Genomic DNA, 16,458 nt, shown 5'->3' on the forward strand with positions numbered 1-16,458 from the left:
TCCGTCTAACATACTTTGGATATGTCGCAAGGAGGGACAGGTCCTTGGAGAGGGACATCATGCTTGGGAGGGTGGAGAGACAGCGCAGGAGGGGAAGACCCTCTATGAGGTGGATTGATTCAGTGACTGGGGTAATTGTGATGGGTGTATCAGAGGCAGTGTGATTGGCACAGGATAGAGCAGGGTTTAGGTCTGTTGTCCATAGGGTCTCTATGAATAGTAATTGACTTTATGGCACGTAACCACAACAACAAGAACAACAGTAAAAGTTCTCATCCAGTATCCAATAAAATTATTTTTTCCCCCAAAAAGAAAAGAAAACAGTTTCCTTTTATAGGCTGCACTGAAACATGGTGGGTTACTTTTGGTCCGCAGGCTATATAGTTTGTTGACCTTTTTGGAAAGAAATTCAAAGGCAAAAGGAAGAATCTTTATATGAAACTGAAACCATCCTGTAGTATACAGGTTGTCAATGTACTGTATTGACTGTTACGTCTACTTGTAAAATGGAATACGTATTTTGGCAAGAAGCTGTGTTGCAATCTTGAAGGCATGCAGTTCGAGTCCCCCAGCTGCCCCACAGGAGAAAGATAGGCAGTCTCCTCCCAAGTAATTAACTGTCTGAAAAACCTGTTGCAGGGTCAGCTATGGGGCAGTCCTAACTCAATGGTACATAACAGCGACATCACATAGATCTCTAATACAGTAGCTGGCGTAGTAATTACTTATTCTTTTCTTTCAAACTAACGGAATTTTGTTATTGCTGCTGTTGAGATTATTTACAGAAGATGCATCATTTTATCAATTTCTTCACATACAATTCAATGCCAAGTGTCAAGCTGTGAAACCATCCATATCCTTCCCCCCTGACTTTCTCCTTCTCCAAAAATGCTGGTTTATCTAACCTTCTGAATTGCCATTGCCAATTTTATTCCATAGAGACAGTTCTTTGTTGAAATGAGCACAATGTGAAAGACAGACATTCATTATTGATTAAGGTAAAGTACTGTTAGATTTAATAAAGATTACAAAAGATATTTTCAGATAAAAGATTATTTTAAGGCAATAGTTCCAGACGTTCAGCAGCCTAAATGGCTCCAAAAAGGAATCTGAAATTCTGTTCAACATTGTTATATGTCCATCTTTAGATCAGGATTCTTCTACAAAATTTTTGATCAAAACATATGACCTTGCTATTCCACTGCTTGGAATATACCCTGAGAAAGTGAAGATTGAGGCACAAACAGAGACTTGTACACCAATGTTTATAGAAACATTATTCACCATAGCAAGAACATGAAAAAAGCCCAAATGCCCAACCACAAAGGAATGGATTGAGAAATTACGGTACATTCACACAATGGAATACTATGCAGCACAGAGAAGAAATGATTTTGTAAATTACTACCTAATTTGGGAGGGACTGGAGAGCTTAATGCTAAGTAAACTAGCTCAGTTTCATAAAGACAAATACTTTACAAGATCATTATTGTAGAATGAGTATGAGGATCCAAGGAACGGGGGTGATTCATTGTTTTTTTTTTTCTTTTGTGTTGTTGTTAGGTACCATTGAGTCGTAGATGACTCATAGCGACCCTATGAATGAAAGACCTGAACACTTGTGTAACTTTAATCATTTCTCTACATTCGTAGAGTTTCTGGAGACAAGCTATTCTGGAAGTGGATGCCACTCCTGCTTCCAAGCAGTTCCACCAAACACTGTCCACCATGAGTAACCATTATCACATTTGACATACCAGTGGCACAGGGTTCAGCATCACAGCAACCACAAGTTACCTCTGTACAGCAAATGGACAGACCAGTGCTATATCACTTAGAAGAATGTTTGACTAAAACCAATTAAAGCCAGGCCTAAGGGCCACAGATGAAAACCACCCACCTCTGCTTGGTAGCATAACTTTCTATCCACTAGGCCAACAGAGCTCTCTGTGTTGTTGTTGTTAGGCACCATTGAGTCATAGACAACTCAGAGTGACTCTATGAATGAAAGCCCTTAACACTTGTGTAACTTTCATAGTTTCTCCATGTGCTTATAGGGTCACTCAATTTGATGAGTGGAGGGTTGAATGGGTAAACAAAAGGGGAAAGATACAGTGTGAAAAACAATGTAAGCGAACTTTATATGTAAAACAGAATAAAATAAAAATGTGCTCAGTAGAAAACACCTACTTCTCTCTGCCAATTTCCTCTTCTCATTTACACCCTTCATTTCTTGAATGTCTAGGAAATCAATATTGTACCACCTGCATGGGAAAAATATGCCATAGAAATATGTTGTTCTCATGATGTGCTGCTGAGTAGGAACTGACTGGTAACTGACCCTTCAAAGGGTTTTCAGAAGCAGTAAATTGCATGAGAGGAGATTGCCCATCCTTCTCTCATGGAACAGTTGGTGGACTTGAATCATGTGCCTTTGGGATTGCAATATAGCTTCTTATCACTAGCCCACTAGAGATAGAATTTATGCTAAATTTTCCTAATTATTCAAAGTCACCTTACCTTGTGCTTTGGATCTTGGACACCTCTTTATTGATGGATGACAGTCTGCTTCTTAATATCCATAGAATTATTACATAAAAGGTTAAATTTATCTGTGGGAAGAAAATATAGATGCTTATAGGCCAATGTGGACAGGTAAAGAGCATACAAAATGTAGAGGATTTTTAGTTAGATTGTATCGATGTTGAAGAGATTGAGATTGTTAACAGCCTTAGTTTGCTTGGCTCCACTATCAACACTCTTGGTACCAAGCAAGAGCCAGGAAACCAAGAGACAAATTGCATTGGGAAAGTCTGCTGTCAGGGACCTCTCCAGAGTACTGAAGAGCAATGACATCAGGCTGGAGTCTAAGGTGCATGCACCTGATCCAGGCCATAGACTTCGCAATTGTGTGCTATGCATCAGAGAGTTGGACAGTGACTAGGGATGATAGAAAGAGAATTGATGCCTTTGAGCTGTGGTGCTGGAGAAGAGTGTTGAATATACCATGGACTGCTAGGAGAACAAACAGGTTCATCCTGGAGAGAGTGAAACTGGGCTGCTTCTTGGAGGCAAGGATTCTGAAGCTTTGTCTGACATAGTTTGGGCATATTGTGAAGAGGGACCAGTCCTTGGAGAGAGAGGGATATCATGTTTGGGAAGGTGTAAGGACAGCACAAGAGAGGAAGACCCTCAATGAGATGGATCGATTCAGTGTTTGGGGTAATGGGAGTAGGCATGTCAGAGACAGTGAGGTTGGCACAGGGTAGAGTAGGGTTTAGAACTCTTGTACACAGGGTTGCTATAAGTCTCAAGCTACACAACGGCACACAACAAGAACAACAATATATCGGGAGCTGTTTGTAACAGGCCATGAGACAAACACTGAAACAACTCTGGTTGTCATCAGATTATTTACTGTTGAGTTGATTTTGTTATGGAGACTCTACTGAACGGAGTAGACCTGCCTAGTAGACTTCATTAGACTTTAATCTTTTCAGAGCAACTCGTTAGGTCTTATCTCTCCCATAGCAGCTGCTTCAAAAGATTTGAACCTCTTTAGATTAGTGTCCCAGTGCTTAATTATTGTGTTACAAGAGCTCCTACTCATAAGTTTAAAGCTGCTTTGTTACCTGAATCCCACATGGAGAGTCTTTTGTTCAACACTGGAATTTATGAAGGTGAAAAAGTAAACTATTGTCTTACACCATTAAGATGACTGGGCTTATCTGTTATTGCAGGAAAAGCAAGCCTATACTGACTAATCCTCTTACTACATCTTAAGGATGAAATAGAAATATAAAGATTGCAGAAAAATGTAATGCACTGGTCATATCTTTTCCAAATTCTATTAACTTGTGTCACGTTGTTGTTGTTGATTGCCGTTGAGTCGAGCACGACTCACAGCAACCCTATGGACAAAAGGCTTGTGAAGCCTTTCTATAACTATCATCATTTATCAAAGTCCATAGAGTTTCCTGAGGCACATTGTTTAGAAAGTGGATGCCACTCCTGCTTTAGATTTGTCACATTAGCCTTGACCTTTTTTGGCACTAATTTCTTTATCGAACACATATTTGTAAAACTATTGCCTTGGTTTTCTAGCGGGTGGCTTTAACAAACAGAAATGGATTCTCTCATAGTTGAGAAGGCTAGAGGTCTGACTGAGTTCAGGTAGCTGACTCTGGGGAAGGGCTCTCTCTGACAGCGATGGAGGATTGATACAATGGCTGTGACAGTAGGGACAGGTGTGCCAGAGACATTGAGATTGCCTCAAGATTGCTCTGGGTCTGATTTGCTCCTTTGTTATATTCTCAAAGTGGTTAATTGAAGACCCATCCTACACTGATATGACCTCATGAACACAGCAGATAAAAACCTCTGTTCCTTGAAGACAGCACAGACAGAGGTTTAGAAATGGGTTTTGCACAATTTATTTTGGAAGGGACAGAATTCAGTCCACAACAGTACCTATCATGTGCCTTATATTAGAAACAAAAGGGGATTCTCTTCCCTTCCCATTAGCATAAAATAATCCCATGCACTTGTTCTTGTAAAGTGAGAAAGACATTGTTGTATGTATATACATGTATATACATACATGTTATTATTATGTACTGTTGAGTCAGAACCAACTCATAGCGGACCCTCCAGCAGGTTTTCAGGACTGGATTCTTACCAATAGGCCACCAGAGCTCCTTTTAGAACCTATTTGTTGTTGTTGTTGTTGCTGTGTGCCATTGGGTTGGAAATGACCCATAGCTGACCTTCTAGTGGGTTTTCAAAAGCAATTAACCACATGGGAGGAGACAGCCCATCCTTCTCCCACTTTGAACATATAGTGACCTTTAAATATTGTAGAAAGTGAAGATACTACAAACCTACCAAGATGATTGCAGATACGGGTCCTATGAAACTCCAAATAAATCCTTTTTGTAGGTTAATCCAGCAGCTGGAGATAAAAGTAACAGTAGCCACATTTATTAAAGTTATATTGGAAAAGAAACGATATAATAAATGTAATAGTACAGGGAGCTTTGTGGCCTAGTGGCAAGAATCTTGTAGGTTAATCTAGCAGCTGGAAATGGAAACAATAATGGCCACATGTATTAAAATAGTATTGTAAAATAAATGATACAACATATATAATAAGACTTACCTAGAGTTCCGTTCTGTTTTTGTTGCTATGTGCCATGGAGTAGCTTGCAACTCCTAGTGATACTATGTACAACAGCTCTGAACCCTGCTCTGTACTGAGCCAACCTTATGGTCTCTGACACACATACCCCTATTAGTCCAGTCACTGAGTCAACCCATCTCATTGAGGGTCTTCCTCTCTTTGTGCTATCCCTCCACCCTCCCAAACATGATATCCTTCTCCATTCTGGACCATTGCAAGAAAGGGGTTTTTTAAAAAAGAAAACTCATTAAAAAAACCTTTGTTATAAAATTTTGTTAGGGCCTCCGGAAGAAAAAGACTGATAATCCAATTTCAAAAAGGGCAAAAGAAATGGAAAGACTTTTCACAGAGGAAGTTATTTGGATGGCTAGCAGACACATGAAGAAATGCTCAAAATCACTGGCAATAAGAGAGATGCAAATCAAAACCACAATGAGATATTATCTTACCCCAGTGACAGTAGCAAAGTTTAGCAAGGCAGCAAGTAATAAATGTTGGAGAGGATGTGGCGAGATAGGAACTCTATTTTTTTAAATGTCAAGATACTGTATTTTTTAAATTTATTAATTTTAATGAAAGTTTACAGAGACTTGGGATTTCTAGTCATTCATTGTTGCACTTTTCTCCCTGCCCACCTGCTCCCTCCCAAATCAATCATTTCCTTGAAAAGAAAAAGAAAAACTCTTTAATTGTTATGCAATCTCTCCCACCAAGTCCACTCCACTATGCAGCCTTCATTCTGGACTCCTTTCATAATAATAATACCTAATCACATATCCCTTTTAAATAGTTTTATCCCTCATCTGTTTCAGTGCAGAATACATCATTTATCGCATCTTTCTCAGTCTCCTCCCAACCCCGATGTCAATCCTGTTTTACAACAGTGGCACTATGCAGTATTTGTCCTTTTGTGACTGAGCTATTTCACTCAGCATGATGCCCTCAGGGGTCACTCATTTTGAATAAAATTGCATGAGTTCCTTGTTTTTCAATGCAGCGTAGTATTCCATTGTATGACTATTCCACAGCTTCTCTATCCATTCATTTGTTGATGGGCACTTAGGTTGTTTCCAACTCCTTGCTATTGTGAACAAAGCCGGGATAAACATGGGTGTGCATATATCTGCTTGGGTGTCAGTTATGGTCTCTTTGAGCACCCATGTTTTCAAACAACATCCAGTCACCCACACGTATTTCTGGCAGGTTACTGCACTTAACAATCCGATCCAGGCCATCACATGTTGGTCCCCAAATGCTAATAAATAATACTTCTCATCTGGTTTGGGTCTCTTTTGCAGCAGGGGCTTTACATGCTCATGATCATAAAGGAAGCAATTAAATGAGCCGTATATGCCATCATTCACATAATACATAAATGTTTGTACACTCGATTCATCTTCACCATCAGAGCCAGTCTGTTTCTTAGCAATGATATGAACAGCAAGGGTGAAAGCTGATGCAATATAGTATCTGCCTAGGGCAGCTATGATTTTTACTCCACAGTCTGATAGAAAATGCTTGTTCAGTGCTGCATTGATTACCCTGGTGATCTCTTTAAATTTAAGCATCACATCCTCAGAGCCAGGAAAGCCACCACCAATATCAAGCAGACACATGCTAAAACCAGCCTCATCTCCTACGTCAAAGACACAATGGGCATCAGATATTGCTTGCACAAAGGTCTCTGGGTTGGTACAGCTACTTCCCACACGGAAACTGACACTGATAATCTCATAGCAAAGAAGTTTCTATTCCCTGATGGTAGGATACCCAAAGGTAGAAGGGTTAGGATTTACATCAAATGTTTTGGGGGACATAATGAAATAATTTTGGTCTGTTTTCAGGAAGCACCAGCCCTTGGAAAAAGATTTACTGTTTAGAAAAGCAAGGGATCATCAAAAGATAGGAAGATTTTCTTTTTTTTCCTGTTAACTTTTAATTTTTTTAAAAAAATTGTCATTTTAACCAACGTTTACAGAAAAGTTGACAATTTGATTCCTGTGCAGTTCCTCAGATAAGATTCATGTATAAAGTTGCTGTTTGTGTTTTATAAAAAAAGGTGTTTGCTGTGAATAAATTATTGAGAACACATAACTTGATCATTCAATCTCCAGCCTCATTTCTGTCACCAAGTCCATACTTTCCTACTATAATTTCTTCTACGTTGTTTTCAACTTTTGCATTCCAGTTCCCATTAACTATATTAATGCATCTTGATTGCATGTTTGGTCAATTTTGGACTGAAAAGGTTGGTAAAGACTTTCAATCTCCTCCTCATTGGCTTAAGTTGGTGGATAAATTTGAATATCAGTTGTACTAACAAGTTCTTCCTAGTATGCATGTGGATAGTATCCCATCCTTCACAGCATTGCACTTCAGGTTGGATCTTGAAACTGCCTTTATAACTATGAAAGCAACACTCTCATTCCTTAGCTGTTCATTCTGAGCATGGTCCATGCTTGTCCATCTCAGTTCACTGATGCCTAGAATGCTTATCTTCGTGCATTCTGTTTAATTTCTGACAACCTTATTGTGCTCATATGGAATCTATACATAGACCAAGAGGCTGTTATATGAACAGAGCAAGGGAATATTGCATGATTTAAGATCTGGAAGGGTGTATGTCAGGGTTGTATCTTTTCCCCATTCCCGTTCAATCCGTATGCTGAGCAAATAATTCATGAAGCTGGACTTTATGAAGAGGAGTGTGGCATCAGGATTGGAAGAAGACTAATCAACAACCTGCGTCATTCTGATGATACAACTTTGCTTGCTGAAAGTGAGGAAGTAATGAAACACTTGCTGCAGAAGATTAAGGACAATAGCCTTGGTATAGATTACATCTCAACATCAAGAAGATGAAGATCTTTATACCGCAGGGCCAACAGTCAGCATTATTATGTTGTTGTTATTGTTATGTGCCATCAAATCACTTGCGACTCATACCGACCCTATATACAAGAGCTCTAAACGCTGTTCTATCCTGTGCCAACCTCACCGTCGCAAATGCATTCATTTCCACCACTCCACTCACAGAATTGATCCATCTCATTAAAGGTCTTCCTTTGCTGCGCCGCCCCTCCACTCTGCCAAACATGATGTCTCTCTCCAAGGACCAGTCCCTCCTTGCAACATGACCAAAGTGTGTCAGACGAAGCCTCAGAATCCTTGATTCCAAGGAGCATTCTGGCTTCACCTTCTCCAGGACAAACCCGTTTGTTCTCCTAGCAGTCCATAATATTTTCAATACTGTTCTCCAGCACCACAGCTCAAAGACATCAATTCTCTTTCTATCATCCCTAACCACTGTCCAACTCTCCGATGCATAGCACACAATTGTGAAGACTATAGTCTGAGTCAGGTCCACCTAAGTCTCCAGCCTGACGTCGTTGCACTTCAGTACTCTTGAGAGGTCCCTCACAGCTGACTTTCCCAACGCAATTCATCTCCTGATTTCCTGGCTGCTGTTACCAAGAGTGTTGACTGTGGAGCCAAGTAAAGATGGAGGAAAGATTGAAGCTGTTAATGATTTCATCTTACTCGGATCATCAATCAACATCCTTGATACCAGCAGTCAGGAAATCAGGAGACATATTCTATTCGGCAAGTCTGCTGTCAGGGACGTCTCCAAAATACTGAAGAGCAATGATGTCAGTTTGAAGACTGAAGTGTACCTGATTCAGGCCATGGTCTTCTCAATCACTTATTACGCATCAGAGAGTTGGAAAACAAATAAGGATGGTAGAAGAAGAATTGATGTCTTTCGGTTGTGGTGATGGGAAAGAGTATTGACTACCCCAAACCAACAAACAGATATGTCCTGGAAAGGGTGGCGCCAGGTGCTCCTTGGAGACAGTGATGGTGAAGCTTCGTCTTTCATACTTTGGATAAGTAGCGAGGCTAGGCTGTACTTGGAAAGGGACATCTTGCTTGGAAAGATGGAGGGTGAGCAAAGGAGAGGAAGACCCCTAATGAGATAGATTGATGCTGTGACTCCAGCAATGGGTTCTAGTGTGTCAGAGATGATGAGGATGGCACAGGAAAGGGCACGTTTCAGGTTGGCTCTTCATAGGGCCCCCGAGTCATACTCATCCTCATGGTACCTAACAACAACAACAACAACAACAACAACAATCCATAACAGTCTCATTTTACATAAAAGGGTAGCCAACCTCGCCAGGATCTCTCACCTATTAATTGTAAGACTTTGAATCTGAAGCTAGACTCTCTCATTGAAGAATCCACACACTTTCTTGTTTGCTATCTGTGTAACCCTGGACAAGCTGCTCATGTCTCTCTGGTCATCAGTTTATTTTGCTAATGAGCAGAAATATTAAGATACACAACAGAAAACACCAATTGAAAAAAATATAGGTGTATTCAGATATTGTAGTAAGTTAATCTCATGAATGATAATTAATACCTATGAACTAGTGTCTGAAAAAACAGAATTAGTGTAAATGTTCACTCAAAAAATAGATTTTTTTAAAGGATTTATGTGTGTAATTCAGTAAATGAATTATATGCATAATGTTGTGCCACTTTTCTCAATACTCTTTTTCAAACAATTCCCCATCATTAACACAATTATCACTACTTTCTAAGCTTTTCATTTCACTGTTCGAGTTGCTGTTGTCAAGTTGATCATATACAGATAATTCTTTAAAGGAATGCAATACTCAGAGTGGACATTCTAAAATAAACTACGTAAGGAGACTCAGAGGTATAACGTATTATGTGTCGGGCTGCTAATCAAACAGTCAGTGGCTCAAATTCACTAAGGAAAGAAAGTCTCCCTCCGCAAAGAAACGTTGTTTTGCACCTTGGGGTCGGAACCAACTCATGACTGACCCTCCAGCAGATTTTCAGAAGCAGTAAATTTCCACAGGAAGTGATTGTCCACCTTTCATTCATGCAGCAGCTGATGGGTTTGAACTGCATACCTTTGTACTCATAAAGAATTACAGACTTGGGGTTCAGTGAACGGCCTGTGTGGATCAACATGCCCAAGTTTTATTGTGACTACCGCGACACGTACCTCACTCATGACTCGCCACCTGTGAGAAAGACACATTGCAGTGGCAGGAAACACAAAGAGAATGTGAAAAATTACTATCAAAAATGGATGGAAGAACAGGCTCAGAGCCTAATTGACAAAACAACGGCTGCATTTCAACAAGGAAAGATACCTCCTACTCCGTTCTCTGCGCCTCCTCCAGCAGGTGCCATGATCCCACCTCCACCCAGTCTGCCTGGCCCTCCTCGCCCTGGTATGATGCCAGCACCCCATATGGGGGGACCTCCTATGATACCAATGATGGGTCCTCCTCCTCCTGGGATGATGCCAGTGGGACCTGCTCCTGGAATGAGACCACCCACGGGAGGCCACATGCCAATGATGCCTGGGCCCCCAATGATGAGGCCCCCTGCCCGTCCCATGATGGTGCCCACATGGCCAGGAATGACTCGACCAGACAGATAAGGACAGAGTGCAGCTTCTTTGTGTCCGTTTTATATTACTTGTACTACTTCACCGGGAGATCCTGGTGCTGTGACTATGGGTGTTTTCTTAAGAGCACAAGGAAGACTTGCTTCCCTTTGCTATCACAGAATCGTCTGAGTGATGTAATGGGCAAAGGATTAAAAAAAGCAATTTTTGTGTTGTGACATGGGAAAATAAAATTGTGAACTCTTAGTTTAAAAAAAAAAGAATTACAGACTTGGAAGTACAATGGAAAGTCTCTCCATTTATTTGGAATTTATTTGATGACTAGGTTTCGTTTCATTTTTGAATTGTTTGATTTAAAGATAACGTCAGGTTTTGGTGTTTCCTCAACAAGTTGAACATAGAAATTCCATATGACACAGTTATCCCACTGCTTGAAATAGACCCTGAGAAAATGAGAACTGAGGCACAAATGGAGACTTTACACCAATGTTCACAGCAGTGTTAATCACCCTTGCGAGGACATGAAAACAGCCTAAATGTCCAACCACCATCAAATGCATTGAAAAATTATGATACATTCAAATGATGGAATACTATGCAGCATGCAGGAGGAGCAATGATTTTGTAAATCACTACCTAACTTGGGAAAGACTGGAGAGCATTACGCTGAGTGAACTAACTCAGTTCCGTAAGGACAAATTCTATACATCCATTTTTGTAGAATGAGTATGAGGGAACAGAGGGGTGAGGATGGGCAAGGTGGGTGGAGGAAAAGGTGGGTAAAGAAAATAGGAAAGATCCGGTGTGAAAAACAATGTATATGAACTTTGTGAATAAACCAATATAAAATAAGAAAAGAGAGATAACTTCAGGGGATAGTTTTTGGTTATGGTTTAAATATTTTTCCAGAGAACTTGTTTTGGTGTGTCACCCTTCCTCAAAAGATTCATAAAGTTTGGATTTCATGATCCCTGTTTAGTAATTCTCTTTTTATCAGGTTCTTTTCTTGAATCCTTTTAGGTTTGTTTTGAGAACAAAGAGATGATGTATAGAAGGCATTGCAGACAGAGCTCATGAGCACTCTATGTTGTTATTATTGCTGATTGCCTTTGAGGCAAGCACTACTCATAGTGACTCTATGAACAAAAGACCTGGTGGGGGAGGGTGGAAGCAGAGGAATGAGGATGTGTAGGGGAAGGAGAGGATTAATCATGGGGTTGTACAATTTGATGGGGGCAGTGAGGGAAATTGGAAAAATCTGTTCTGGAAAACAATGCATTCAAATTTTGTAAAAAAAACCTAGTATTAAAATAAAAGTCAACTTGGGGAGGGGGAAGGGAAGAAGAGGGGGTAAAACGCACAACAATGAATGAACGAAAATCTAACTTTTCTGTAAACTTTTGTTAAAATCACAATTAAAATAAAACATTATGGTAAAAAAAAAAAAAGACCTCATGCCTTTCTATAACTATCATTGTTTCTCCAAGTTCATAGAGTTTCCAAAGGCATGTGATTTAGGAAGTGGATGCCACTCCTGCTTCCAAACCTGTCTTAAACTGGGAGCTTTATCAAACACTGTCCACTTTGGGCAACTGTTATGGCATTTGACATCCCAATGGCACAAGTTTCAGCATTGCAGCAACCCAGATTACCTCAGTATAGCAAATTGACAGAGGAGTGATGTACAACTTAAAAGAATGTTCCTTCAAAAATATGACAACACTAGTGTCACTTAGCAATAGTTAGGTGCCGTCAAGTCAAATACAACTCATAGCGACCCTATGAACAAAAGATGCGAACCCTATTCTATAACTAGCATAATTTCTCTATGTTCATAGTTGTCAGAGCCACATGGTTTAGGAATTGGATGCCACTCCTGCTTCCAAACCTGAATCAATCTGGAAGCTCCTCCAAACACTGTCCATGATGAGTAACTGTTATGGTACTTGACACACCTATGGCACAGTGTTCAGAATCACAGCAACTCCAAGTTACTCCAGTAAAGCAAATAGACAGACAACTACTGTACCATTTAAAGAACTGTCCTTCCTAAAATGAATTAACTGTCCATCCCAAAATTAATTAATTTGGTCTGATGGCCTTGGGTCCTATAGTATTTTTAAAGACAGGCATACCCAACAAATGCTGTTGACTATAAACCAATTAGATGCTCTGCCCTTGGGTCATTGTTAGCTAAGTTAGGCAAAAGTCCAGTCAGTTGACATCTTCTTGGGGGTGGGGGGGGCAAGCACCACTAATAAAACAACAAAAACATTGCTTCCTTGACCCTCAAGACGTGACAAACCATCTTCCAGAATGGAACCACTCCATAACACTCCATAACAACTTATTTTTTCCTTCTTCCCCTTGGTACCAATTAGAGATAGATTTGTACACATTCCTCATTGTTCAACTCACTGCATAGGCGTGCCATATCCATGGGGGTTGATCCCTGAAGACACAACCACGATGACAGCTGGGATCCCGTAGCCAAAAGGGTACATGAACATCTTGCTGAATCTGCCTGCGCTGGTGTAGTTGACCACCTTGAGGTTCCTGACCGTGAGGAACAGGTGCAGCCCTTCCAGGAGCATCCAGGTGAAGGAGGCGAGGTAGAGGTAGTGCAGCGCCCCGGCGATGAGGGAGCACAGCACCTGGAGCGGGAGCAGAAGCAGAAAGAAAGTAGCAAAAAGTGGTTGATTATTTTTTTTTGAAGGATATCTCCCATTCTCTCTCCTGAGGCATTTCTGAGTGGACTTGTCTCCTTAGTCTTTCAGTTAGCAGCTAGCATGTCAACTGATTGCATCACCTGAGAACTCCAGCTACCTTCCCACGTGGAGTAACTGAGGCACAGAGCAATTCACTCCGGGTGAGGGTAAGTGCTTTGCACTTCAGGGGAGGATAAGTACATCCCTAAAGTTGGAAGGTAGAAGAGCCACTAGTTTGACAAAAAGTTTACAAGAGATAATTCTTTACAAAATCATTGTCTGCCCTCTATGACTCTCTGTTCCTTTTAAAAAAAATATTTTTTTTATTAATTTTAATGAAAGTTTACAGAGACTTAGGGTTTCCAGTCATTCATTGTTGCACTTTTCTCCCTGCCCACTCCCTCCCTCTCATTCATTCTTCTCCTTTACAAGTAAAAGTAACTCACTGTGTTTTGCATTTAAGAACCTCTCAAACCATATGCTGCTGCAGAGTGATGTAGTGACCCTGGATGATAGGACAGAACTGCCCCATAAGTCTTACTAGGCCGTGATCTTTGTAAAAGCAGAGCCTCAAGTCATTTCTTTCACAGAAGAGTGGGTGGAATCAAACCACTGACCCTTCCACTGTCAGCTGAGTGCTTAGCTATTTCACCACCAAGGTTTCCTCTTAACCCACAAAATGAGAGTAACTTTTTACAAGTCTTCTATCTGATTTTGATCTAGAATATTTGAAAAAGTATGAAAATCCAGTAAGAGGATAAGTAATCTATTTAAACACTAGCAAAGGATTTGAAGAAATAGATTTCCAAAGAAAAGTGATTATCTAATACGCACATGAAAAGATGCTAAATATCTCTTCTCCAGGGAACTCTAGTGGCATGTTGTGCTACTTGCCAAAAGGCTGGTGGTTTGAATCCACCAGCTTTTCCAAGTGAGAAATATGTATAGTCTCCTCCCACTAAGATTTACAGCCTGGAAAACTCACTGGAGGGTTACTATGAGTGGGAATGGAATTGATGGGAGTAGGTTTGGTTATTTTGTTTGGATCAGGGAAATACAAGTCAATCTATGATGGGCTATCGCTTCATAAATACTAGGATGACTATTAAAAAAAATCAGATCAGGGAGCTCTGGTGACATAGTGGTAAGAAATTTCGCTGCAATTCTGAAGGCATGTTGTTCAAGGCCAACCAGCTGCTCTGTGGAAGGTAATAGACAATCTCTTCCTGTGTCATTGTTATTGTTGATTGCCATTGAGTTAAGCATTACTCATAGTGACCCTATGAACAAAAGGCCTGAAGCCTTTCTATAACTATCATCATTTATCAATGTTCATAGTTCATAGTTCATGTTGTTTAGGAAGTGGATGCCACTCCTGATTCCAAACCTGTCTTAAACTGGGAGCTTCATCAAATACTGTTCAGCACAGGTAACTTGTTATGGCATTTTGCACCCCAGTGGCACAAGGTTCAGCATCACAGAGACCCCAGGTTACCTCAGTACAGCGTGTTGACAGAAGAGTGCTGTATCACTTAGAAGAATGTTCCTCCAAAATACAATAATAACCATCTTTTAAATACAAAGGCCCTCCCCAAGGTCTTGTTGGTTCCTGTGTGATTATTGCCTCTGAAAACCATCTGGATGGTCAGCTATGGTTTGGTTCTGACTCTAGAGTACACAACAACATCAACAGGGGTTTAGGATCTCCATAGCATATTGAGTCTTAAAGGCTTATGGTTCGAGGACACCAGCTGCTTTGTGAGGAGAGATGGGCAATCTCCTCCTATGCAATTACTGCCTCTAAATACCTGATTGAGTTATTAACCAGCTATGTGTTGGTTCCAACTCAATGACATACAACAACAACATGGAATAGTGGTTAGTGTTGGACTGCTAACTGATTGGTCAGTGGTTTAAAACCACCAAGGGCATCACTGGAGAAATATGGGTAGTCCCCTCCTCTTTGGAAGCTGGTGAGGAGTCATTATGTATTGGAATTGACTTGACAACAGTGGTAATAATTCAAATCTACTGGAATGTGCTGTTATAAAAATCAGAGAGTAACAGGGATGGGTGAGAAAGTGGAGAAACTGGAGCTTTCGAGCATTATTGTTGGGAAAGGAAAAATGTGTGTGGCTGATTTGGGGAAAAAATCTTGTTGTTCCACAAATAATTAAAGATAGAATTACCACATGGCACAGAAATTCCATTCCTGGAACTGTTCTCCAAAGAATGAAAAACATTTTCATGCAAAAACTTATACATGCATGTTTCTAACAGTATTATTCACAATTTCTATCAGGAGGTGAATGGATAAATAAACTATGGCATATCCATTCAATGCAATATAGTTCTTTATCACATTATTAAATATAAAGATGAAGTACTGAATTATGCTACAATGAGGCTTGATCTTAAATACATTTTGTTAAGTGGAAGAAGGCAAACTTTAAAACCCATGTATTTTATGATTCTATTAATATGAAATGTCCAGAATTGGCAAATACGTAGACACAGAGAATATAATAATGGTTGAATATCCCATACACTGCCAGAAGAACAAATTCATCTTAGTGTAAGTACAACTAGGATGTGTCTCAAAGGCAAAGGTGGTGAAATTTCATCTCACGTACTTCGGGTGTGTTGCCAGAAGGAGCCAGTCCTTGGGAAAAGATATCATACTTGGATAAGTAGAGAATCCTAAAACAGAGGAAGACCCTCTCAACAAGGTGGGTTGACACAGTGACTACAACAACTAACATGGCAGAGATCAGGAGGATGACAGTATCACAAATCTTGTGAAACAGTGTTACTCTGCATACAAAGTCACGGTCTGTTGTAACTGATTCATCAGTAAATCACTGGTAGAGTTTAGGGTGGAATTGAGGAAGACTGTAAAGTTATGGCAATGGACAACGTCGTTTCTTTTCAGTGGTTCTTAAAACAGATAGGGACAATAGTTGTATAGCTGTGAGAGTATGCAGAAAACATGGAATTGTATGCTTGAGATGGGTCAATTACATGTACTTCAATAAAGCTGTTAAGAAGAAAAAATAGAGGGAGGAAATGGGAAAGGGAGAGAGGGAAAAGAAGTGAGGAAAGAAGGAAGGAAGGAAGGAAGG

General features: G+C 40.2%; 2 protein-coding genes and 1 pseudogene across 2 annotated transcripts in view; 1 reads left to right on the forward strand and 2 right to left on the reverse strand.

Moving 5' to 3' along the window:
• The window catches only part of LOC102875324 (EGF-like module-containing mucin-like hormone receptor-like 3-like), a 120,919-nt gene that overhangs the window by 10,211 nt on the left and 94,250 nt on the right, over positions 1 to 16,458 (reverse strand). Inside the window, exons 10-12 of the mRNA XM_006896408.1 lie at positions 13,047 to 13,282; positions 4,885 to 4,951; positions 2,521 to 2,612 (exon numbers count right to left, since the gene is read on the reverse strand). Of these exons, the coding sequence (XP_006896470.1) occupies positions 2,521 to 2,612; positions 4,885 to 4,951; positions 13,047 to 13,282 (395 nt within the window). The remainder of the gene's footprint in view (positions 1 to 2,520; positions 2,613 to 4,884; positions 4,952 to 13,046; positions 13,283 to 16,458) is intronic.
• On the reverse strand, positions 6,314 to 8,195 carry LOC102866399 (annotated as a pseudogene).
• On the forward strand, positions 10,182 to 10,661 carry LOC102845501 (U1 small nuclear ribonucleoprotein C-like). The gene has a single exon (XM_006896345.1). The coding sequence runs from the start codon at positions 10,182 to 10,184 to the stop codon at positions 10,659 to 10,661; it is 480 nt and encodes a 159-aa protein (XP_006896407.1).

Source organism: Elephantulus edwardii, unplaced genomic scaffold (assembly GCF_000299155.1).
Source record: "Elephantulus edwardii isolate Elephantulus edwardi_28Jun2011 unplaced genomic scaffold, EleEdw1.0 scaffold00185, whole genome shotgun sequence".
Taxonomy (NCBI): Eukaryota; Metazoa; Chordata; class Mammalia; order Macroscelidea; family Macroscelididae; genus Elephantulus; species Elephantulus edwardii.